The 25124-nt window shown below is 44.8% G+C and overlaps 1 protein-coding gene across 4 annotated transcripts in view; it reads left to right on the forward strand.

Annotated features, from left to right (window-relative positions):
• Positions 1-1127: 1127 nt before the first annotated feature.
• PAK5 (p21 (RAC1) activated kinase 5) overlaps positions 1128-25124 on the forward strand; it is a 91895-nt gene continuing 67898 nt past the window's right edge. The window contains exons 1-2 of one of the 4 annotated variants that reach the window (XM_069787586.1): positions 1180-1294; positions 4983-5120. In XM_069787586.1, the coding sequence (XP_069643687.1) occupies positions 5042-5120 (79 nt within the window). In that variant the 5' untranslated portion in view covers positions 1180-1294; positions 4983-5041. Of the gene's footprint in view, positions 1295-4982; positions 5121-25124 lie in introns of those variants that run through there. The other 3 variants (XM_069787589.1, XM_069787587.1, XM_069787588.1) reach the window with 3 other exon arrangements.

Below are 25124 nucleotides of genomic sequence, written 5' to 3' on the forward strand. Positions count from 1 at the left end.
TCGACATCATTAAGTATGAGATCGCCCCTCTCTCATGCAGGGCTGTATCAATCAAGCCGGCTTCAGGTCTTTTCTTCCCAGGAATCTGCTGCAGGTTCTTCCAAAAAACACTTTGCCATCTGCACTTGGTGTTTCCTGGCAGGGATGGTTTATGGTCCATCACCTCCCTTCTGATTTAGCATGTGGAAGGACCGATATGTACCTTTATTAAAGGCAATCTTAATCTTTCTTATGGAACATTATATAAAAACGTAGGCTTCGAGCAGCTTTCAGAGGCAGGCACAAACTGCTGGCAGTAATACACCTAAATTACACGGGATATACGGGGTTTGGCTGTTGTACTTCTCCAACAGCTTCCTTCCATTGCTTGCCTTAACCAGATTTGTTCCCAGTGCCTGGCCATCGCTGGGGGAGAGCTTATGGGTAGCAAAACTTGTCAGAACAGTTGTTTGTATACATATATATATATGACTGAGGTCCAAGTGCAGAAGGAAGTGTGTGGGTGGATGCCCAGGTGGATGCCCAGATACATGGGTGGATGGATGTACAGGCATGTAGGTGGATGTATGTGTGGGTGGATAGGTGGATGGATATACGGCTGGGCGTGTGGGCGGATGGTTGCCAAGTTGGGGGGCGGATGGGAGCGTGGATGGGGGTGGGCGGATGTGGATGGGAGCGTGGATCGGTGCACGACTGGGCAGATGTGTTGGTGGGTAGCTGGATATATGGGAGCATGGGTTGGTGCGTGCACGGGTGGGCGATCTGTGGGTGTACGAGTGCACGGGTGGGTGCACGAGTTGGTGCGTGAACGGGTAGGTGGGTGTCTAGGTGCACGGGTTGGTGCAGGAGTGGGTGGGTGGCGTGGGTGGGGTGCGCGCTTGGAGGATGTGTGAACGGGCGGGTGGACAGACGGACAAAGTCTCAGGACAGACGTTAGGGGCAGGTGCGCAACCGCTGCCTCCCGCTGCGCAACGAGCCCGCCTCAAGCGCGCCACCGCCCCGCCCCGCCCCGCCAGCAGCGCGCTGCCTGCGCGCCGCTCCGCGCCGAGAAGCACGCGCCGGCGGGGCGGGGCGGGGCCCTGCTGCCGGCCCGGCCCGTCCCGGCGCGGGGGCGGTGCCGTGCCCCGCCCCGGCTCGGCGCGCGGGGGGCGGGCGGTGGCGGCGGCACCTGCGGGCCGGGCCGGGCCGTGGGGAGCGGTGCCGAGCGGAGCGGAGCCGAGCGGCGGCCGCGGCCCGGATGTAGCCGGCGCGGGAACATGGCGGTGGGAGCGGCGTGACGGCGGCGGCCGCCGAGGTAGGGGCGGCTGGAGCGGGGCGCGGTGCGGTGGATCTGCGCAGGGTACGCGGCGGCTGGCGAGGCGGCGCGGCGCGGCGCGGGCGGAGGCTCGACCTTGCGGGGCCGCGGGCGGGCGCGGCGCTCCCCGGAGCGCGGCGGGGGCCGCCGTGCCGCCCGCCCGTCCGTCCTGGCAGCCGGTGCCCGGCTCGGCGGAGCTGGAGCGGGCCGGGAGACAAAGGCACGGCCGGGGCATCCTCTTCCCCACCTGTGCGCAGCGGGCAGAGCCGCGGGGGCTGCCGAGGGCGGCTGGCGCAGGGAGAGCCGGGCGCTCCCGGGCTCCTTTCCTGGAGGGCTCCCGAAGGGTCGGCGTAGGTGATTTCGCTTTAAATACCTTGTCGGGGTTTCCCACAACAATGGCCTTTTTTTTTGCCTTTTTTTTTTTTTTAAGCATTCTGATTCTTGTCAGGTGTTCTTTCCAGAGGAAGTTGCTCCCAACTTTCCGTGAATATCATGTGCTTTGGGTTTCACCCACCAAGCAGGTGCCCCGAGAGATGTACAACCGCTCCTGGAAATGCTCGTGCATGCACCTGTATAGCTCTGCTCACTCTCATTTTTTGCATGTAAAGGGTTAGAAATGCCTGCAATCGACTCCGTTCTTCCGTCTGTGTTCGTTAGCCTTAGGTCATCGTAGCTAAAGAAAATGAGCTGCATGGTGACTGCTGTGCTAGAATAATGCTTGAGCCTCAGACCAGAGGAGAGGTGCTTTTTTCTTGGTATCGATCAGACCTTGAGAATTTCTCACCAACAAGCCAGCAGCATGCAGGCTGCCTGCCTTCCTCTTTGTTACACACCAGCCCCCTGTTAACGTAAAAAAACAATGGAATTTTTTTTCTTCCCAAATACTCAGTGTTAGACCAAATGGGCTGTTGTTGCCATTAAGGATAAAATTCCTGTTAACTCAAGAGGGGCCAGCAGTGAGACCACCCTGCTGGTAGCCTTCCCCTTCACCTTAGAATTTTTTTATATGCTTTTGCATTTGCAAAATGAAGGAAGAGAATTGGTACCTGTGTTGAGATAGATCTCTGTGGTCCCTGCTGCCCAGACAGCACTTAAGGAATCATCGCTTCTAATTTATTGCCTTTATTGTACCATGAAACTTTAAATAACGCAGCTGAGGACTAACGTAGGGAGCCACGCTCCCCTGCCCTGTGCAAAAGCTGGTGTTGATGGCTGTGAGCATCGCTGCTGCTGTTGGGGACGGACCTCTTGCTGCGTGGAGGATGCATCTGTACGTGTTGGGGAATCGCTCTGGCCATCCGTCTGCTGAGGATGATGTTTCTGATGAGGAGAGTGGGTCTAGTGTCGCTTGCGGGGCTCCCTGGCCATCTGCACCCCCGGGAGTGAGGTTGAGCAGAAGCTGCAGAAGCTTCAGAAGCTTCTCTGTTTCAATTTGAGGTTCATAAAATGGCCCTTTGCATTGCTTATTTCTTCTGACTGAAGTGTTACTGTTTATGCTGCACAGCAATTACCAACACCTTGATCCCCCCATGGTGAGCAGCTGCTCTCCTGTATTGCAGGTGGGGATGGAGGGGTGTGGGCAGTGTGGGGCAAGGCACTGGTTTCAGAGCTGCTGCTACTGTGCTGGCTAAAGCTTTGGGAGTTACTCATTGCAGTTTGCCTTACTGGCTGTTTCTGTGGTTTAGTCACCGTTTTCTGGTTGTAGTTTGTTTCAGATTGATGGAAGGTGTTTGTTCAGTGTGGAATTACGTTTTTGTATTAATTGGAGATAAACTGAGTAAAACCACGGTTTGAATTGAGGGAAAGACTCACTCTTGTGTTGAGAGTGCTGAAGCTAAACTTTCTTCTTTAACCTGCTTCAAACATTTTTACACCTGGTTTTGATCCAGGTGAAACGGCGCTGTCTAGCGGAGATAAATTTTACTCAGAAGATTTTAGACTAGTCTGCCATAGTCCTGCCTCCCCTTCGTGCAGAAGCTCTGAGTCCCATTACTCACTCTTGCAGTTTTTTAACCTTATTCCAAGGAAATGAGGGCTAACCAGTCACTGTGAGTGTGCACACCTGTCATTCAGCTGTAGTGACTGTTGAACCATACTTAACAGAGGGGCTCTGAGTAGTCATTTCTGTGCGGAGAAGTGGTAGCACAGCGAGGAGACCGTGGCAGTCCTGTTGTGGAGAACCCCTTTACAAGTCATCAGCGAATCCCCTTGGTGACCCCCCACAAAGCCAGACCTAGTAAATCCCATTGCTTGTTCGATTCCCTTGTTACTTTGGCACCCCTGTTTGCTTCCCAGTGGCTTTTTTTTTTTTTTCTGGACATCTTCATCAATCACAGATATTCACAGTAGGTGAATATTTGGCTTTCAGTGAAATCTCAGCATCCCAATGGCTGATTCCAAACTGGGAATGTGTAACGAGCAAGGTTCTTGCAAAGCATTTTATTTCCCAACTATTATTTGCCAAAGTAACAGTTACTTTGGCAACTATTCCTTTGAAAACTAATATTTGGGAAATAGAATGCTTTGCAAGAAACTTGCTCACTAGTGTCAACTCCTGCTGTCAGTCAGCTGAGAACAAATTTCTCATGGTGCTTAGTTAACAACAATTATGAGTTTTGCCTTACTTACCTCATCATCATCATCTCTGACCCCAGATTTGCTACTGAAATAGAGGAGGCAGACTGTTCTTTTTGACATCAGTTGGGATATGTAATTTGGGTTTAAAGCTGAGTTCAAGGAGGACTCCAGCTCATGTGGCTGAAGCCCAAGAGGTGTTGCTGGCACAGATCTGTCAGGGGTACTGTGCTGTTTCAGGGAGGTATAGAGAAAGAAGAGGAAAAACAAAGCAGAAGAGCGCCTGCATCTCTGCTCCTCCTCTCTGATCACCCTCACATTTGACACTTAAATCCAATTATTGCTTTGAAGCTGCTCCAATTAAGAATCTGAAGTGTTTGGCATCTTCTTGTTCAAATACATAAATTCACTCCGGTTTTACTGGCTTACTTTGCAAAAGCTACAAACAGAAGCCTGCTGTGTGGTGTGCGTTGAAACTGCTAACAGGTGTTTGTGGGTACCAACAGCTGAAGAGTTTCTGAAATACACATAAAGCTCAAACAAAAAACCTCTTGCTAAAATACCTCCTTGGGATATCCTGCTCCTGGCATTAGCATCTCTGACTCATGGTACTGTTTGGCCATCCTGGTGGGGTTTCTGGGGCCATCTGTGTTTTGCTTCTTGCTGAAGTCAGTGGAATTGGTCTGTTGGGTCTGCTGCAGGGTTTGGCCACATTTCCCTGGGTTTTGGTGAAAGCCGAGCGAACCCTCTGCTGTCAGGGTGGGATGGTCGGTGACAGCAGCCAGGTAAAAACTAGAAACACCACGATGGAAACTTCATGTGGTTGATATCCCTCACACCTGGAGGGCATACACTTTTTACCATCTTGCAATTATACTCTATTATTTTTTTCCATTAATTCTAATCTATTAAACGTTTCCATACAATCTTACTACTCTCAATAGCTATTTGAAGCATGAAGGGTGTTTTACACAACTGTTTGCCCAAAAAATGGATGGCACAACCAATAGAGCCTCAGTTCCTGTCGTGTCCTCCCTTGTAGCTTCTCTGGTGTCTGATATGGGTTTGTCTCTTGCTTGGTAGGAGCTTCATAGGGTATCTCCCTTCTTTCCAGATACAAAGCTTGATATTTTTGAGACGACTTCCCCCCATTAAATTCAGCTTCAGCTGGTGATGAGGTGCATCAGAGTGCTGTCTGATGCACAGCACAACTGCATTGGCTTCATTATCAAGGGAAAAGAGCTGAAAACTGGTAAGTTTCAAAAATGTTGCCAACTGCACAAAACCCGGGTTAGTTATGAGGCCATTTAAAAGGCAACTCCCCCCAGCCCCGCCTTAGAGCAAGTTTCAGTGCATTCTAGTGATATTTAATGTTCAGGTAACTCTGCTTAAGCCTTTAATTCATTAGGCCATGGAGATTCACTGGGGACTTGCTGTTAGTGCTGGTGTTTCAGCCTGCCTGTCACCAAGCCCAGCAGGGCTTGGCATTGCATTTGGAGGGCTCTCCACATGACGAAGAAAACAAAATATTTTCTATCAAAATGAATGTTTAGCTTTTGCTTTTCTTTTTTTCCTCGAGAGAAACAACTCAGAGGGCAGGCCTGTGCCCGGGGCTTCAGGGCTAAGACCTGCCACAGTGTTTGGTTCTCGCATGCTTCAGCCATGCCTGTTGAAAGCAGCCGTCTTGCAGCCCTGGCACAAAATGTCAGCTTTGAGCTAAGTCTTGTGCCTTAAAGGTTCAAGGATTATCCCTTTCCAAGTAGTGCCTGTGAGTGCAGTGACGTGAGAAGCGTATGGTCCCATCGTGTCGTGCAGAGCCAGCCACGACATATGAAATCAGCTATTTTGCATCTTTTCCAACTGTTTGTTTTTTCTGGGCTGTGTAAGAGTGCTACTGTTTTTGGAAGGTGCATCTAGTGGAAGTACAAAGGTAATTACGTTTCAGAGCAGACAGAGCTTGAATATCTTTTAAAGTCAAACCAATCAAACAAAAATGTGTGAGTCAAGTTTAGCTCTTCTCCTTTTACAGGCTGGGCTGCCATTTCCTATTTCTGACCCTTCTTATTCCCTAAGCAAAGCTTTTATTAAAACATGAGCTTTATATACTAGTTAATATTTATATCTCACGAACCACCAAAATTGGGGTCCTATTAGGGCTGGAGACTGTAAGGACATGTAGTAAGATGTGTTTTCACCCTGGGGAGCTTATGGCATGAGGTGTACCCATCCTGTTTGTACATATGCCATGTGCCAGGGTGAGGATAGCCGAAGCGTGCAGGAGCAGAGTGGCGTGACTTGCTCAGGGGCACACAGTGATGGAGAGCAAAAGTGAAATCCCAGCTCCCATCATTTTCCGTCTGGGCCATCCTGCCTTTGCTCTGTGTGCCAGCTCTGCTGTTAAGAGTTTGCTGCTAGCGAACGGCTCTGCCTGCAGCAGGACACGCTGTTCTGGTGTCACAGGGGTGGGAGCTTTGATTTTGCTGAACAAAGGTGCTCTTCCAAAAATAGGTTAAGCCAAAGAACTTGGATGCCAACAATAGCAATAGAGATTTTCCATTCTCCAACTGTGTTTGAGATTTATTGTTCCTTGCTGGAGGCAGCTGAAAAAGTAAGAGATGCTGTAGCTATAGGCAAGGGAATAGTGGAAGTAGACGTACACCGTCACCTCTGATGGAGGAAAACCACACATATCAGATATCACTGTAGAAATACACAATAATGCAAAATAACAATGTAAATAAAAATGTGCAGTGTCACTAAACCCTTCCCTTAGCAAAAGTTTCGTTGCTTTCCTAGCAGTTAAGGTACCCCAGAAAGGGAAGGATGGAGAGATCCCTGGTGACAGAGGACAAAAGAAATGCCAACAAACAAAAACTGGAATGAATAAATGCCACAAGAATGATCCTGGTGATAGCCCCTATAAACCTTCCATTGCGACAGGCTCTGCTGTCTGTGAATAATTCACTCTTCCTAAACTGGTGGCAGTAAAATCTGTGCAGTGGCTTTCCCCTGCGCCTTCATACAGGTTGTTCAGGTGATAGTTGTTAAAACTTAAGATTTCTCTCATGGGATTCTCCATAGAAATTTTCATATCGTTAAGTTAAACTCCAACTTTCCCATTCCCCGAGTTAGATGCATGCACAGAGGACAGAGCTAATTACTTGCACTGCGGCTATTTAAGGCACTGGGCTGAGCATGGAGCTAGAAGTCAGGAGGCACCGTGGCTCTAATCCATGCTGTGCTGCTCGCTGAGCCACCTCTGAAAAGTTATTTAACCTCTGCGTGCCACTGCTTCCCTCTGGGTAACAGGAGGGATTATGATAATTGCTTTTGAAAAGCACTTTCAGGTGTTCAGCTTTTATTTTTTTTCCTAAGGCGCAGAACTATCTGGTCCTGAGCTGAAGAGGCTCAGTCTGTCCCAGGAGGCTTTTGGTACTTTGCAGGATTAGAAAAACAATGCTTAATGCCTCATCGGGCTGTTTAGGCCATGTAAATAAATATATTTAAAAGATTTTTCATGAATCTTCTATGCATTACTCACGGAAGGGCTCTTGGATACAACTGAAGGACATAGAAATGAGATATTGTTCAAAAGGGTTGTTACTGAACTCTTCGTGAAATGTAAGTAAAATGTCAGAATGCTTAAAAGGTTTATTTTTTCAACCAAATCCTGCCTTCTCCACAGAAACCTGGGTTTACCTCTGTTAAATTTGTCTCTACCTTGAGTTAAAGACCCCAAAGGCAACAGACTTGCTGCATTTCTTGTAGGATTTGGAGGGTATTTGGGTTTGTGTTCTATAGAAAAGGCTGATTTTCTAGGCTGAAGAAGTAGGAAGGTTTTCACGAGAGCAAGATGAGCACAAAGCAAATGCACCCTGAGCTGTGCCTCTATCTCAGATTTTGAAGCATCCAGGAAAGAATAATGGTGCATGAATTTGTCTCTCTGTTGCACACACTGAACTCCTCTTTTCCAAATAGCAAAAATTCTTCCTATTTATGCTTTGTGTCACAGGGAAGAAATAATCAAAGGGCAGAAAACCCCATGGCTGAACTGCAGCTGAGACCAAAGTGTTAATGAAAAAGTTTTTTGTGGAGCACAGTGCTTTTAGTGGGGTGGCTGGTTGGGAAGCACCATCTGCCGTAGGGTGTGCCAGCAGTGTTTGGGGAAGCAACATTACTGGGGATTTTATGTTGGAAATATAAAGTTTAGTGTGCTACTGGAAGTGCTCCAGTGCCAAGGCCATGGCTGTAATCTAAGCCATCAGCTGCTCGAGCAAAATCTCTGGGTGCTCCCATGTTTTATGCAGGAGCTTGAAATAATGCAGCCTAAAGCTCGGGAATATATTGCATCTTCCTGGCACGAGGGATACAGGCCCCGTAAGCACGTGTTGAGAGAGGCTTGGCTGCCACAATAGTTTAGTGTTGCTACGATGCTTGCAGGTGGTGATTGCCTTTTAAGTTCTTGCTCTCTGTTCTGACATTTTTAGGACAGTAAATGAAGGATGAGAAGTAGAAAAGCAAACAAATTAGAAAAATCCTGTGTGTGGATATCTGTAATTGCATTCGTGTAGCTCAATGGAAAGAGCCTGTCCTACTGGAATTCAGGGAGGGTTTGGCAGTGAATAAAAGTAGTTATTGCCAATAGCTCTCATGCCAAAACTTAGTATTGATGACAGGGCTCAGCTTAAAGCAGGTGCCATAATACATACCCTAAAAACTGCTCTGGGGAAACACATGCAAAACCGTGTGCCTTGTATGCCATGGAGGATTTATTTGTAGGGGTGAGACAGAAGAAACCTTCGCTTGGATGGAGGCAAGAGTCAAGTCCTGGTCCTGGGAAGTGAGAGAAATGCTTTACTGAGGCAAGGCTTTTATTAGGGGCACTCTAATGAGTGACACTTAGGTGTGTCACTCATTTTTCATTATATTAGAGATACAATACTGAAATTAACAAAAATGCAACAGCTATCCCACATCTGTGCTTTCCCTACCCACTCTCTTTGAGGACCAGCTCTTAGCACTGTGAGGATTCAGAGAAGAATAAGTAGGGTTTTTTCAAGTACTTAAGAAGTACAAGGCATGAGGTAAATAATTTAAACACTGATGCAGAGCATTGCCAGCTGAAAAGTGACTTAGAATCTCTTAACATGCTAACAATAAGTGGATTTTTTTCCTCTTTTGGGGGAGAGGAGTACAGAACGTGCCACCAATGAGCAGGGCTGCTTCCTTCCAAGAGAAAGGTTTGCTAGAATGAACTCAAAGCCAGAGCTTCTTTCTTCTTGGGCGATCTGGTCTGAATTTGGACATCACCAGTGCAACAGACCCCTGGGATTGTGTGTAATGTGAGAAAACTGATACCTCTGCAGCTCACATTTATTATAAAACTTCTGCTTGAAGAAGCATTTTGACTTTTTCCTCAGCATCTGGTAGGACTTGGCCCACAGTATTTTGTTGTTGCATTTTTTGTGCAACAACCTGATGCTGCTACTTGTGAGAGACCTTTAACTGAGGGTTACAGAGTTTCTGGGTGGTTTTGTTCCATTACTTTTGCCATTTTTATTCTAACTCAATTTCTCTTCTTGTTTACTTTGCTCTTTGGTATCTCTCTCTTACTGATGTAACAGCATCTTGCTATTTCTCTTCAATTTCCAATTCTCTGTAAGAAAGAAAAATAGTCAGCTGTCCTGATGTAGCTAGAAATTAAACTGCAACTATTTTTTTCATGGACTTAATGAGAAAATTGGTGATAATTGCTAACTAATGCTTTTTAAAGACTTTTTTAAAATAGGTGAAAGGCTGTCAAGCTGTCAGTCAAGACAAAGATTGGATAATGCACCGTTCCCCTGACAAGTTCCCTTTATTACATTAGGCATCCACTTCCCTCTGTAAATTTGAGCTACTCGAAATTTGCCCTTTAATGTTTACTTTGTCTATCCTTTCTCAGTATTATTTAAGTACTATTAGTATACCTGTACAGCATAGTCAAATAGATATAATAATCTTTGAAGAAAAATAACTTTAAGGTGTGATTAGCTTTGCAATATCATGGTATTCTTCAGTGTTTTTCTAATATCTCACCCTGTTGCTCCATGTTGCACCCACCTGCCCTTGCTGAAGCCAGTAACTAGCCTTGGGTCAGGCTCTGAAATGTGCAGGGTCTGGCTTTGATGAGTGTGTTAAAGCCAGGCAAGTGTGAAATTCTGAGTTGCATGAATATTTGTGGTCCTTATGGACCATTTCTCAAGACTTTTGCCTATAACATACGGCATTTAATTTTCTCTTTATTTTCTTTTTAAGGAAATTTGGGGAGCAAATTGGAGATTTTCTTGCAATCCCCTGATTCCAGAGGCATGGGGTTTTCAGAGAAACTGTTAAAACAGCAAGATTCATAATAAAAGCAGATACTGGGCCATGCTGAGTAGTGTCTTTCCACAGTAGCAGCTACTCTCTTCATGGTTCTGGATTTAAAGCACCATGAAACAGAATTTATCTCAACTCCAGGCACTGCTGGCATTGCATGTGAAGCACCACAAATGTACGAGACTGGTGCAAACCGGAACAGTCTTCCTTCCCAGACCATTCCCCCACCTCCAACAGTTTTGCAGGTTGAAAACCATTGCCTTCCATGCCACCAAGATCTGGAGTTAGCATGTCTGTAGCAGGATCTGCTGCTCAGGCTGGGCAGAGGACGGAAAGCCACTCTGGCACAATGTTCCCATCCTGCTGGGAGAGGAGGTACCAGTGGCAGCACTGTGAAAGGACTAAGTGCGGTATTGATTTTGACGTAAATAACGCTAAAAATTGCCATGATGTCATAGCAAAACATTGCAATCGTCATGGCAAATGATGAGAAAAATAAGAGTATAGAAATAACTATCTCCCTTGGCCCTCAGATAAATTAAAGCTTAGCCCTTGACCTCCCATTGCTCACTAGCCCAGAACGTAAATCCAAGGGTTTATCATTAAGCTTAACGGGTCATAAAATCTGGGCTATTTTGGAGGTAGTTGCAGAGATTTGCAGCCCAGGCAGAGAGCAGGCTCTAAGCTGCTGGGTCTTGTATAACTAAGTAAATAGCAAGCTTCAAATAATACTATAAAGCTATCAAATATAGTAACTAATGCAGTCAGGCAAGTGTTCGGGGAGGGTAGCCTTGCTGATGACAAGCTTGCCAATGAGGACCATAAGAGGCCCCAGTTTAAGAAGACCATTTATGAACAAGTTTAAGTCCCTTTTGCTTTACTGGAAGTCAGTTATGTGCATCCAGTTTGGTTCATGTGTAGCCCTTTTATTATCTGCACAGCAATGCTTTCTTCACTGTGGGCCCAAGAGAGCAAGCAGCAAAAACCAGAAACAGAAGCGACCGACAGCTTGCTTACTTTGTCATTGCAGTTTAAATATTTATGACGGCGCTTCACAGCGTGCTAGTAAATGCATGATAGCATATTATGTAATAGTAATAAAAGTTTAGAAGTAGGAGACTTCACTACTGCCCTTTGCTAGTAAATCTTTGCTACCATCTGTAGTGAGGCCATGTAAAGGCCATGCCACTTTTCCCCCAGTTATTCTGTGTGAAATGGGAATTAGCTCTTCACTCGCATTTGCAATCACACGTTTTTTTAAAATTGCTCTCCATCTCCTATTCAGGCAAGACTTTGGTTCAGGTCAGATTCCTGTAAAAGTTGATGGCTCTGAATTTGCGAGTGAGCAGCAGGTCTGTGCAGGGGAATGGACAGGGAGCAGCTCCCTCGGTGAGGGAACCTGGGAGGAGGGGATTTGGACCGTGAGTCTTTTAGGTTAGTTAACAGTTCAAAGTACCTTTTTTTTTTTTAAGAGTTGTAGAGTATTGATTGCCATTTGTACTGTACTGCTCCAGTGAGGGGGATTCTCAGGAAATTATATGCAAAGTCACTTGTGCCTGGACTGAGGATATCTGAGTTGGACTTAAGTTTGGGATGGGTGGTGCAGCTTCCAGGGGAATTTACTGCGAAATGCTGACAATGAAAACAGAAAGCTAATGTAGAGTTGACTTTGGGACAGCCAAAAGAGTTGACTTTGGGACAAGTAAGAAGGTAGCCCATCAAAGGAGGAGCCTGTCTAGGAAACCTTACGTGTCTGGCTGCTGCCAGGGCCCATGTTGCTGTGATTTGGACAACGTGCCATGGTGGGACAGGGCAGAACCTACCGCTGACCTGGACAGCCAGCGGTGATCAGTGCTGCCCACAGCTAACACTGGCCAAGAGAGGTCTGTGGCTTGGTCAGCAGGGGAATATGCTGGTTTTCCAGTTGTATGGTCCCAGATTTCAGTCCAAGGACTAACCGGGTCATCGGTTCCTTGAGCTATTTTAGCATAAATAGTCAAATTGAATTAAATTGGACTTCTACACTTAAACAGAGGTATGTACATTAGTGCCTTAATGAATCAAGGAGAGATTCCCCACTTCTTAAAGACAGACATTGGGAACCTGTGGTTAGTTATGTTTCAAAATGGCAGAAAAAACCCTAGATTAAAGAAAAAGTAAGTTAAAGATGATTTGTACTTGGCATAAGAGTGCTATTATCTGTTGTGATCGCTTTCCTAGCAGTACTGTATGTGCTCGGGAAGGCATTTTGGGGATCTGTGCCAACAGAACTCAGTCTTGGAAGCACATCATGTGAATGGATGAGAAAACAAGCCACTAGCACGAGCAAAGAGCCAACGTGTAGCAGGCTCTAGGGGCAGGTGGGATGCACGTCAAAGTGCAGGAGTTGAGAGCTGTGCAGGACTTGGGTAAATGCTTTGCACAGTCACGGAGAGATTAAATGTACGGCAGGTACCAGATTATTTATCTGATGTACACACATGCGTGTTTACAAAAAACAATTGCTCAATGATCAAGACTGTTATCTTAGTCGTTACCAAAGATGTCGTAAGGATGCCAAGTTGAAAAGTGAGACCTGCCAAAATCAAGAAGTAACAGTAGAAGTTGTTGACTTTTAATTTTGAGCCTTTGAATATACAGGCAGCTCTAATTATGTACGCTGTTTCATACACAAGATTGAGCATGGTGCAGCCGTTGGTTCTTCATTTATTATATCTCAGTACCCACTGGTGGAAACTTCCAGCACCTTGGCTGAGCGAGGCAGGAGTCCCCAGACCCACAGAGCAGCGTGAGTTCTTACAGGATGAGACACACAACCAGGTGGGCTCCCGGGTCCATCAGCTCCCACAATTCAGTCTTTCCCTAATGTCACATTTCTGGAGGCTGTGCTGGAAGATCTGGTGATGTTTTAGTTCATTTGGTGCAGTTTGAAAAGCAGAAGCTGCAGTGGTGTTTGTTGCTTTGCTGGGGACGCTTGGTGTGTTACCTTGGCTTTATTGACCCCAGTGCCAGTGCCCAGTAAAGCTTTGATCTTGGCACAATAATTCTGCGAACACTTTTCTTGAATTTCAGACCTTGGAAGACCACTGGACTCTTGCCTTTTGCAGTAGTGTGGGATTGGGGCCTGAAAATTTCCTCGTACATTTGAGAGAGGTGGCGGGATGGATGTACCTTGGTTTTGAGTTTGATCTGTGGGATGAGTGTTGCAAGATGTGGCTGGGTCTCAGCTCACTTTTATAATGTATCTGGCAGTTTCAAAATTCCCCAAACTTTGCTCTCTCCCTTGTACATTTCTCTTTTCTAAGAAAGCATTGACTGTTTCTGAATTTTGCTGCTTTTTATAGGCTCCTTTTCCTCCCCCTCTCACCACTTGCTGCCTTTTCTCCTCCGCCCCAGTTACTAAAATCTCCTCTCCCCAATGTGTCATCTTTGTCAGCAGCGCTCTCATCATCCGCAGGCTGAAAGCAGAGCATGCTCGAGGAAGAAGAAATGAACCTGAACCCCCCTTAAGTTTTCAAGTGGCTGGAAGTTGTTTGCCGATCAAAGGCGGCGCGTGGGAGTCTCTTCTGCTCTTTGCTTCCTCCATCCTTTATCTGGCAGTGCTTTCTCCCTGCTCCCGGCTGGCAGGGCTTGCCCTGCAGGCTCTGCAGGGGCTCCGCGCTGAAACGAGTGCAGCTTTGCGTTTCCAGATAAAAGGCACGGACGAGTACCCTGGTGTATAAATACCAACTGCAAAATTCCTGTGGTCAGGGTGGTAGGTGCCTTCAGGAATATGGGAAGCACTTTGTTAGGGAGAAAAGAAATAGGAGAGCAAGGAGTTTTGGAAAGATAGGTAAAACAGAGAGGAAAAATGCACGATGGCAAAGCTCAGCTGAATCAGCTGGTGAGAAATACTCGTTTTGATCACTGCAGTAATCGAGTCATGATTTTCAGGAATACTATGAATAGCTCTTACATGTAGAAAGTTTGCAGGTGGTGGATAGACTGATCCCATCTCTCTCCCTGGATCTTTTCAAGCCGCGGCTGGACAAAGCCCTAAGCAACCTGCCCTGGTCCTGCTGTGAACGGGGGGCACGGGAGCCCCTCCAGCTGGGTGAGTCTGTGACATTGGTCGATGTTTGGAGAGAGGATAAAACCAAACAAAAACATAGAAGTCGTCAGAGTGACATGGCAAATTTGTTTTAATGTAATCTGGGCTTTGTCACTGGTGTTGACTGTACTGAAGGCTTCCAGGTCTGGCAAGGGGGTAGGTCTAGATAAATGTATTTATTTTCCTGCTTTTCATTTCCCATGGATGTACATACTGGTGTAGCTTAAAAGCGCATGGCAAGGAAGAAACAGAAGAAGGGGGACAAATCAAGTGACTGCTGCCAGATTAATTATTCCATCACATTTCAACTCATATTTTTAAACCTACAACTTTGGGGATGTTCAAAATTATCATTGCAATGACCATCTTTCCATCTAATTTAAAGTCATTCAACTTTACAAGAAGCAATTATGTTTCACACTAACAAATGAAAAGACATGGCAACATCAGAAAAAGTGATTATTCAAGCAATCTTTCTTACATAAAATAGCTAACTAATCTCCCAGCTTCAGTCCTTGAGTGCTGTTGCAAATATCCTCCTGAAAGATAACTTCATTCTCGTTACACTGGCAGCCTGCTTCTCATCACTGATTGCTCTCTGTGTTGTCGCAGTCATGGTTTAGGGGTTAAGAAATTATTTTCTCTTTTGTCTCTGTAGTTCTTCTTGCACTCACTGCTGTTTTTATCATCTTCTTCTGTGACCAGTGAAAGTGAGGAGCAGGGAATGGGGTTTGTGTCCTGCTTAGAAACATAAGGAAGTCTCCAGACTTGCTGCTCTTCTGCTGCTCTGACCATCGTCCTTGAGGCCATCAAGTCTGAGGTTCTGGAGAAATCTAAATGTCGATGGGCTTTGTTGCCAGAGAGGGGGATCCGTTTGCAGGTATCTTGGTTTATTGGTGTGGAGGTGATTGATGTATCCTAGTCCAAAAACTGAGGAAGGAGGGGAGGGAATCTGTCAAAAACCAGGACCTTTCTAAGAAACAAAACAAAACAAAAACCCCAAACAAAAAAACCAACACCAAACCAATTCTCAGAGCTTAAATTTCCATTTTAAGTTTTGCAAGTCACTGTAACTAGTGCAGTGTTGCACTTGAAATCTTGTTATGAGCAAAAGGAAATCCATCTTATTTGCAAAGCCAAGACTGTATTGTTAGTGTAATTGAAATCTTAACCCTCTAATGAAATGTTTATTGTTAGTCCAAGTTATTACAAAAATAGAAAAGGAAAATAAAAAAATCCCACTAAAGAAGAAGTATCAATAATAAGTTAAATGTTGCTATACACATTTCCTGACATCTGTGCCTTTCTCTGCTCACCCTTCCACTGCCCCCTGCGAAAAAGTGGGGTGGCACAGAGGTATGGTTTTGGTTTTCTTTTTTCTTCTTTCTTGGGTCCCCTGCAGGCTTGTCTGGCTTTCTGTACTGTACATCAAAACCTGCCTCAAAATTGAGATGCAACCATCAGAAGCAGAGGTTCGATTCAAATTCAACCAAACAGACCAATTTTGCAGGTGGAAATTGCTGTCTTGTACGGGCGTTTATCCCCCTCTAGCCTTGCTGACGCTTTTGTAAATTCAAAATACCTCTTCTCCAATAAAGCATCTCTGCTTCTAGTCCTGACTGCTCTTAATATTTAAAAAAAAAAAAAAAAGGCAGTGAGTCATTAGTGTCCTGCGCTGCTCCCAGGAGGAGCATGATGCTGATGGTGGCATTTATTCTTCCTTGCTGGGAGAAGCAGGAGGTGGAGGTTGGTGGTTTCTTCCACCGGGCTCTAGGATCCACTTGGGATAGTACATATATTTATGCTTTCCAGCCTGTTTTTACATGTTCTTTCTTAGAGTCTGCATCCCCACGTTGTATCCATGTTTACTGTATGTAGAGCATCTTAAACACATCGGATACTTGTTCCTTATTTTCTTTGCTACCCCAAAACCTGATTTTGCCAAGGTCTGCATTTCTTCGACTGTTAGTGAGATATATATGGGTCTTATGCTGTGTTGCCTATGGGCTGTCCAGTACCATCCTGTGCCCCCTCTTCTATCTTCCCATGCCTGCACCTCTCTGTGTGGCATCCTGTGCCCCTGCTTGGGAGTCCCCTGCTATATCGTGCTGTGATGCTATTCCTCTGCACTGCCTGATTGCACCAGGATCATCAATATTTCATTCTCCGCAGAACACCTGCCTGTTACTACTCTCTGTACAAGCATTACGGTTATGTACAAAGATAAGCCACTTGGTTAATAGAAAAATTGATGGTACAGCTAAATTAGCTGCAGCAAAGCCCCAGGCAGATGCAGCTAAGAGCCTGACCCTCGGCAGAGTCAGTGCCTCAGTGTGTACCATTTCATCAGGTTATTTGCTGGTTTTGTTCCCCCTCTCTGTCTCATAACAGTTCTTGACTTCATATTTTCATCTTAATTATTGCTGAACATTAGGTTGATGTTTACAGGAAACTATTCGTAAGGCTTTCAAGATTTCTTTCCTGATCTTAACGTTAATTGAGAGACTGTTGCTGTGCCCACAAAGTGAAGCTTGCTGTCCCTGCCCTGTGAGTTGGTTTGTGTTTCCCAGTGTTGAATTTAAGCTGACATTTCAAAAGTATTTTTGACTGAGAAGCAGTCACTTCTGATGTCAGAAAGCTCAGTCTCTACAGCCACAGGCCATCAAGATGATTGCCCAGTCAACGTGGAAGTAATTGGGATTTTCCATTCTTACTGTCTATGAAGGAAGAGCAGAAGAGCCAGAGGACTGGCTCACAGGTGCTGCTCAGGCGGCCATGCTGACATGTCTCTGCTGTGCTGCCTGGAATTGGGCATGGCGTTGCAACTCGCTGGGGTTATGCTGATACCATTGGCTAGCTTACCTCTCTAGCTTTGAGCTTGCTTTGACACCCAGCACTGTTCCTGCTCTGTCATTCCCATATAATCTGTACCATGTTGTTAATTTTTTCCCTAAAAAGTTGTGCAGTACCTATTTATCCATAGCCTGTTGTAGCAATAAGCTGCTTTTCAGCATTCCTGATCATAATTTGTGTTTTGGGTGCTCTACTATTTGCCTAAAAATATGCATCTATTCAACCTTTGTCTGCTTTACTATTTTTATATACACAGACACACCCTCCCCCCCCCTTCAGTGGAATTTGCTAAGGACTGTTTGTCTCTTTTTACAAATGTTACCGATTTCTGACCTTTTTTGAAATTGGAGAATTTTGTGGGATTCACTCCTAGAGGAGGTGTTAACCCTTGATGTGCTTTTCAGTTTTCCCTCATTCCTGCTCTTAACACTTTCCTGTAATCTTTTGAATTTTCCAAGCCAGAAGCTTGGCCGTGGTTTGCTTAGCGGACACTGTCCATTGTCAGCAAGTCTCGACCTGCTCCAGGAGTCTACTCGAGTCCCTGTTCTTCAAACCTCTTCTGAAACTGTTTGTTCATCCGTGTTTTGAGTGTTTCAGAGGATTTTACTGCGGTGTTTCAGCCGCAAACACAGAAAACAACCCAAATCAACATCACCCCTAAATTCTGCCTGCAGGCTTCTCTCCCTCCTTACACTGCTGGTACCTGGGTGGACCGCAGCTACTGAGTCCCTCCGTAGCATTTCCCAAATGTGATTTATCTTGAAGGATGCAGAAGATTGTCCCAGATCAAGGTTGTGGTTTTCTGAGGCTCATCTGGTCACGATATGTTTAAGCAAATGGCATATTCATAATTCTAGATAAAATTAAGGGGGAGGAGGGAGTGGTTTCACATTTTGAATGCAAACATTTAAAACAGATGCAGCCTGCTGGGAAACATCGCATTAAATTGCATGACTTTTTAAAAGAAAAGAACATCCATTTTACTCAAGTCCACAATATGAAAGATTAGGAGTTAAGAGACATTTTTTGCCCACTTTGAAAGTAAATGTATTTTAAATGTTATTCTTCAGTGCAGCTGCTGCTTTGTTTCTCTGGAAAGCCTTTCTCATGCTTTGAGCGATGTAAAGTTGTGCGTTGTATGCTAATTCAGTTTAAGGTGCCAGACTTCCTTTCCACTCATGGGAGGTTTTCCCACCACCATCTTCTAGATAAATGTAGGACTTTTTTATTTCAACATATTTATTTGGGAAGATCTGTTGGAGATTCACCATCTTTGAATTATTTGTGCAGGGAAAAGTATGAATGTGAAGATTTCATGTTATTTTAGAATAGACATATCAATGTAAGATGTCATGGAATCAGCTGGTTTCTTTTTTTTTTTCTTTTGTCCTCCAGTATAATTATCCAGTAGTTCCTACATTTAAGAAAAATAAGCCAAAACACACTAGGACCTGTGAAAGAGGCTCATGGGGCTGATGGAGTACCCTTGGGTAGTGTTGATGGGGCAGCCAGGAGCCGGTGGGATGCTCCCGTTAGCTGCTTGTCACAGATGGGTATTGTAGTTACTGTTCCAGCTACCACTTATTTGGGGCTGGAAAATCATCCTGCAGAATGGGTTAATTTGAAGATGCTGGTAAGTTAGGTATGCCAAAATTCTGAGGAGTCTAGTGTTGTCTGGGCTTTGTTACCACCCATTGACCACAGGAGGAATTGCCAAGAGCATGCAACAGCAAGTATCAGCACTGGGAGAGTTTGGCTGGAATAGCCAGTGGATTTTGCCGTCTCGTCACCCCTGTTGTCCTGATCTGATCTGCCCTGGGGACTTCCCTCTCCCAATTCTTGCTGCTTTCCTTTGAGAAAAGTGCCTTTTTGAGGAGAGCCCTGGATAGAGCTTCCTCCTTTCCTATTCGTCTTCTCTTCCTTCATGAGAGTATATTGTGTAGATTGAGCTTGCTGATCTTGAGCTCGGTACTGCCATCGTACCATTCTGAATACATCAGCCACGCTCATAATACGCAATCTGAAGCCATTATTCTCTGTTCTCTAGAAGCGATCTTCCTTTTTAAAATTATTATTATTACTATTATTTTTATACAGCCAGCACTGCAGTCTGAGCGCTTCCCCAATTGTAACTCGTATTTAGTGACTTACTAAGGTTTATCCAAGTCACAGATTCCCAGAGGATGTTCTGAGCTTGTTTCTTATTTAAAAACATCATCTAAATTCAAATCAGGAATTAACACAGTTCTGCAAATGACATTCACCCCTCTGCAGAAGGACCAACGTTAATCCTATGCATTGCAGCAACAGCATTTCAAGCCTTGTTTGAGGGCTTTAGTGGGGCTTAAATGAGCCTTCGGCAAAGCGCAGACCTTTGCAATAGTTAGGTAGGACTAACACCACCTACTTTGGGCACCAAGCTTAAACATGTGTCAGAGGGGCTGTATTAGGATGTGGGTTCCCTTTATAGCCACGGGAGAAGACAAGGTGCTCCACAAAACCTTCCTGCATCTCTTGGTACTAGAGTTAGTAGCTGCAGACAAAATCTTCACATAACCCTTTTCCTAAGCCACTGCCCCACTGCTGGAATCCCTGTCTTTGCTGGGAGAAGGATGAGGTGCTTGTTTCACAGCTCTAAGGGAACCGATGTGTTGCCGGCAGAAACAGCAGGATCTTTAGGCTGGGACTTTCAGCACCTATTGAAATTCACTTCAGGTTGATCTGGTTCCTGTAGGGCTTCCTGGAAATCCTCACCTTAATATATTTAATTATTTTTTTTCCCCTCTTTACTAGTTGTCATCATCAGTACATGTTTGCATTGTTAGAGTTCCCACAAAACCCATTGCACTGAGTGCAGCAAGCAAGTTGGAGAGCATCCATCCATCCCTCCCATGCCTCTGTGGGGCAGAGCGTGCCCTCAGCATAGAAATTGCAACATGGGGCTCAGAATAGAAGAGGAAGCTGATACACTTGCTTCTCCAACATCCCACTGCTCAGAAAAATATAAACCCAAAGCAGATGTGTCATTAAATCATTTTAAATCATTGCAAACATTGCAGGAGTTCAGTACAATCATCCATAGCTTTAAGCCACCTCCGCAAAGTGCTCTGTATCTCTGTCATAAAATTTAGATGAACTACACTGGGTAAACTGTTTCACTGTTACCTGGTAGCCACCTACCTTTTAAAGTTGAGATTTACTGGGGAAAGATAGAAATACATTTCAGTGCATTGTGAGAGCTCACCAGAAGATTGGTGTGATTTCTCGGTCCTTGTAAAGCTTCTGCCCAACACGGGAAAATATCTCCCTTTAATTCAGAGACCAGGCAAAGGAAGCTGTCTGGTATTGGAGATTAAAATATATGATTATTTAATCACTGGTTAGTTAGTGATAATGAGCAAGTATTTTGCAAAATGAGCTCTTAAAATGAATCTCTAAACACAGATCCTCGTGCTGCACTGCTGAAATTGAATGCAAAGTGTAGCCCTGCTGCTCTCAAGAAAGGCTCACCAGATCAGTGTTTGATCTCGGCTAGGTGTTGGTGGCAAACCTGCTGGCCAAATTACCAAGCAATGTGTGCAGCAAGGTCAGGGGGAGGCTGTAGCTTCAAGGGTTTCTTAACTCATAACTCTTATTTCTCGTGCTTCACTGAGCTTTTCCAGCACAGATACGTTCCCCTTTAATTGTTGGACTTTTGAGAATGGCTTGACAGAAGAGCAGCCAAACAATGTTGTTTTCCTTTGTTAGCTATTTTCATTTTACCTGGATCATTCCTTATCAAAAAGTACTGCCATCACTTGAAATAAACATGTTTAAACATTAATAAGCAGCTTAAGAGATGCTCTTTTTGATGCTGTGGGAAAATACCGGCTGATTCTTGGAGGAGAAAAAACGTAACACAAATGTTTTCTACCTCGTGTGTTTTAATATCCCTCAATAATTACTTCGCAAGCGGGAAAGCAAAGAAGGGAAATTGCTGCAATCAACTGCCCATAACATTGCCTTGACAAAAGCCCAGCCAAGCCAACAAAGCGAGAACTGGTTCCCAACTGCAGCAAGAAGAGGTTTGTGAGGGTGCACCTGAGTGTGCCTTGTGTCTGCCCAAAGACATGTTGAAGGCTGCCGGGAGTCTGGCGGCACTGAAAGCAACGCCCTGGACCTTTCTGGTGGTGGTTAGTGCTGCATTAAGAGAATTAACAGCACATATTTTGTTATTATCTATATAATTTCAACTAGGTTGAAAGCCTCAAATAAAATCAGAACATAACAATGCTACCCATGTGCCCAAATTTCTTAGAAACTGACTTTTGAAAGGAAGATTTATTCCATTTTTATATGGCCGAGCATGTTACAGTACGTATCGTGCTGCTGCTCCCTGTCATGCAAGGTGCTGCCTTCATCACTTCCCATAGATTCAGAAAGTCAGTCCAGAATGGGCTGTTGAATCATCTTTGTCCTTTCTTTGGCATTTTGCGAGCCACTCTGTTTCCACCTGCTCATCTCGGCACGGGGTGTGCTGTGTCTGACTACACTTTCCTGTGGAGAGAGATGTCCAGGTTTCACATGGCATCTCCAAGAAATTAAACGTTTGCTGCTCTACTTGATGGCCTGTTCAAGAGTTTAATGATTCATAGTATAAAAATACTTTCCTTGTTGGCTCTTCCTTGCCTTCAGCTTCCAGCCAGTGATTCCTTTTATTCCTTATTGCAGAGATAACAAAGCCCTTTTTTGCACTGTGTTTTCTTTTGTGAAGGAGGTTTTACGCTATAATCAAGTTACCTCTCAGCCTTCTTTAGACACGCTGAACAGATTGGGCTCCACGTTTCTCATTATAAGACATTTTTCTCCGATCCAGTAATTTTTATGGCTGTCTCCCTTATCCTTTCCAGTTTTTCAACATCCTTCTTGCCAAGGTTGACCCCAAAACTTTTTCCAGGATCCATCTCATCAACTGCGATATGAGGGGGGTGAAATTGCCTCCCAGCTTGCGTGCGTTGCATTTCTGTTTTATATGGACATGGCTTAAGCAGAATATCCCCTGTAACATAGGGAGGTTGTATTCTGGTCTCCTGAATATTTTTACAGAGGCGTTTTGTTACTGGCTGCTGTGGCCAGTTCTGTAGGTACCTCCGTGGTCCTTGTGGTGCCCAACAGTTTTCTCTTTTCATTGCTTTTTCAGCCATTAAAAGAAGAAAAAGTTTGACAGTGCCAAGCTGTTTCTGGAGAAAGATGAGTTACTAGCTTAATAAATGCAGGTATTCCCAATGCTTTCTTATTTGTTGGTTTTCAGGTTTGGCAGCTAAGCTAAAGTTCAATTAAGTGTCTCTAACCTTGCTGCAGGGAAAGCTGGGGAACCATTTGTTATATTAAATCTTTTTACTTTTCAATTGTCGAATTCAATTAAGGGAGAGTTTATACTCTCATTGGAAAAGGGCAACAGCTATAGAAAACCCAGCAACCTGAGCTGTTCCAGGGTCTGATGAGGGGTTTCATGCTTTCAGCGCAGAGTCCTCTTCAGAGGTTTTGTCAATAACTGCAAATAGGTTTTTGCTTATCTTAACATATGGGGAGTTACACATGCATGTTTTCATGCTTTGCAGCCAAGCTGCAACCCCAGAGGACAGAGCTCAGCAACGTCCACCTGAGCAATGCTGGAAACTTGCTTTTTAGCCAGTTTGCAGAAACTTTAGTTTGCACAGACTGTGCCCTGCCCCAAAGCCATTGAAAGCGAAAGCGACATTTCCAGGGAACGCAAACATGTATGTGGGGTTTTGGGGCTTGTTTTTGTTTGTTTGTTTTAATTTCACTATGTCCCAGAAACAACACTCCTTTCCTTCAAAATCTCATTTGTCGTTATTTTCCTGTCTGTGGGAAGGGAAAAAAAGGGCTTGTGCATTGATACGTCAAAGGACATCATATGTAAAGACTGTGGCTTGCTTTAGTGCCATGGGTGCCGTAAAAGTAAGAGACAGGCGTTGTCATGGGCTTTGTCAGTCCTTGATGCAAAACCAAGGAATAAATGTTGCTTGAATTCATCTGAAGCCACTTCCCAACCAGGGACTTGGGCGTTTGTGTTGTCCTGCTGCATGTCCCGTGCCTGGCTTCACAGAAGGAGACTTCTTGCGTAAAATACTGTTCTTGGGCCGTCAGGATTTTCTGCTATATAACCTGGTTAGGTTTCTTTACAGCCCTTTGCAGTCTCAGAGCAGATGCTCTTTCTTTTCTTGCTGTCTCATCCCCTCTCCCCCTCCAGTTAATGGTAAGAAGTATTTTTAAGTACCACTTCCACACAAATCCGGGAGTCTGAGTGACTTAGAGGCCAGTTGGGAGGATGAATGTGTCATCACTGGAGTAAAACATAGATATGGGGAGGTTTTGTGTTTGGTTTTGTGTTTGTTTGGTTTTTTTAATAATGTTGCCGTTTCTGGTGGGCCAGCAGATGGAACTGCCCACAAGGCCATATTTATCCCTGCAAAACCAGCCGCTGCAAAATGCTGGGGCGAGGGTTGTGTGGACTCCTGTGCTTTGGAGAAACTTGTTATTATAATAATAATGCCCCTCTGTTTGGCTTAGCAATGTTCTCCAAATTGGTATTTGTTCTTGAAGTTGTGTATAATTCCCACTTAGTTAATCTAGGCTGAAGTAATTGTGTAAGGTACAGCTGGAGGTTTGTATTTGTTCCTCTGAAAAAGAAAAAAGGATTAGAGCAATTTTGGGGTGAAATGTGATTTCTAAGATAACATCTCGCTATAGGACATCTGGTGGCATCCACTGGCGTTCAGGGAGTTAAAGGATGTTCCCTGCTGGTGTGGATGTGATGCCATACCCTGGTTTCCCCATAAAAGCACAAATGTGGTCATTAAAGTGAGTGGCAACAGTCCTTTAGGTGCCTGTTACTGGTCCTGAGAGGTCTTGGAAAGGCAACAGCCAAAAACTATGGGGATGAGAGTGCCACTAGCTGAGAAACAGCCAGAATAACTTTAAAACTTTTTGATATTTAGGATAAAGAAATGCAAAATGGTGGCACCAACGGGTATGCTGTGCAGGTAGAAGAAGAAAAATAAGATAATAATAAAAATAATTATTTTTTGAAGCTGAGCAAGGCAGGAGCAGGCAGAGTTTGAAGCACCAGATGAAGCCAAATGCATGTGTTTGTGAGCAGCCTGCTCTGCAGACATCACAGCAATCGGGAGTGCCCAAGCCAGTGGAGAAGCTGGTGCTGTGCAGTGGTTGCTGCACAGTGATTCTGTAAATCCTGTGTGTGCTGGGAAACCCTTTGGAAATGAATATTTAATACAGAAATAAAGTGATTATATGTATGTGTAAATGCTGTATTTATCTCCCTGCTGCCCTATAAATGGCTGGTAGCTATCAGCCCAGAAGGGCTATAATAATTATGGCTTCAATGACTTAGCTAATAAAAAATCAATTCCATTGAGACAATCTTATGCTTGCCTTAATGGGAGGCGCTGGAAGCGTTATCCCCATTTTGAGTATGCACCTGCAAGGAAAAGGGACTTGCTTGGAGTCCAGCTTTCCCCAAAACTGGAAACTTCTGAAAATGCTGTTTTTCCCTAAGCCGTCTCTTGCTTGGCAGCCTGTGGACACACAGCGCTCATGAGCAGCAGCCGCTTTCCCTGGAAGCTGCCAGACTTTTTCCCAACTGAATATCTTTGGTTTTGTTTTGGTTTGGGTGTTGTGTTTTGGTTTGTTTTTTTTCCCCAGAAGAAAACTCCAAAACAGAAACTTTTTGCAGAATTTGCACTGGTTCTGTCACTATTTCACAAGAAAAAGTTTCTCTTTCCATGGGAGTGTGAGGGGGACAGGTAGAATCCAAGACTTAAGAGTTAGCCAGAATGGAATGTTATTTGTGGATGTATAGACCCATCTCCAGTCTCCATGTGGAAGCTGAACTGGGACTGGTAATGACTGAAGTCTTCAGTAAATGCTTTT

Source organism: Haliaeetus albicilla, chromosome 7 (genome assembly GCF_947461875.1).
Source record: "Haliaeetus albicilla chromosome 7, bHalAlb1.1, whole genome shotgun sequence".
NCBI classification, from domain to species: domain Eukaryota; kingdom Metazoa; phylum Chordata; class Aves; order Accipitriformes; family Accipitridae; genus Haliaeetus; species Haliaeetus albicilla.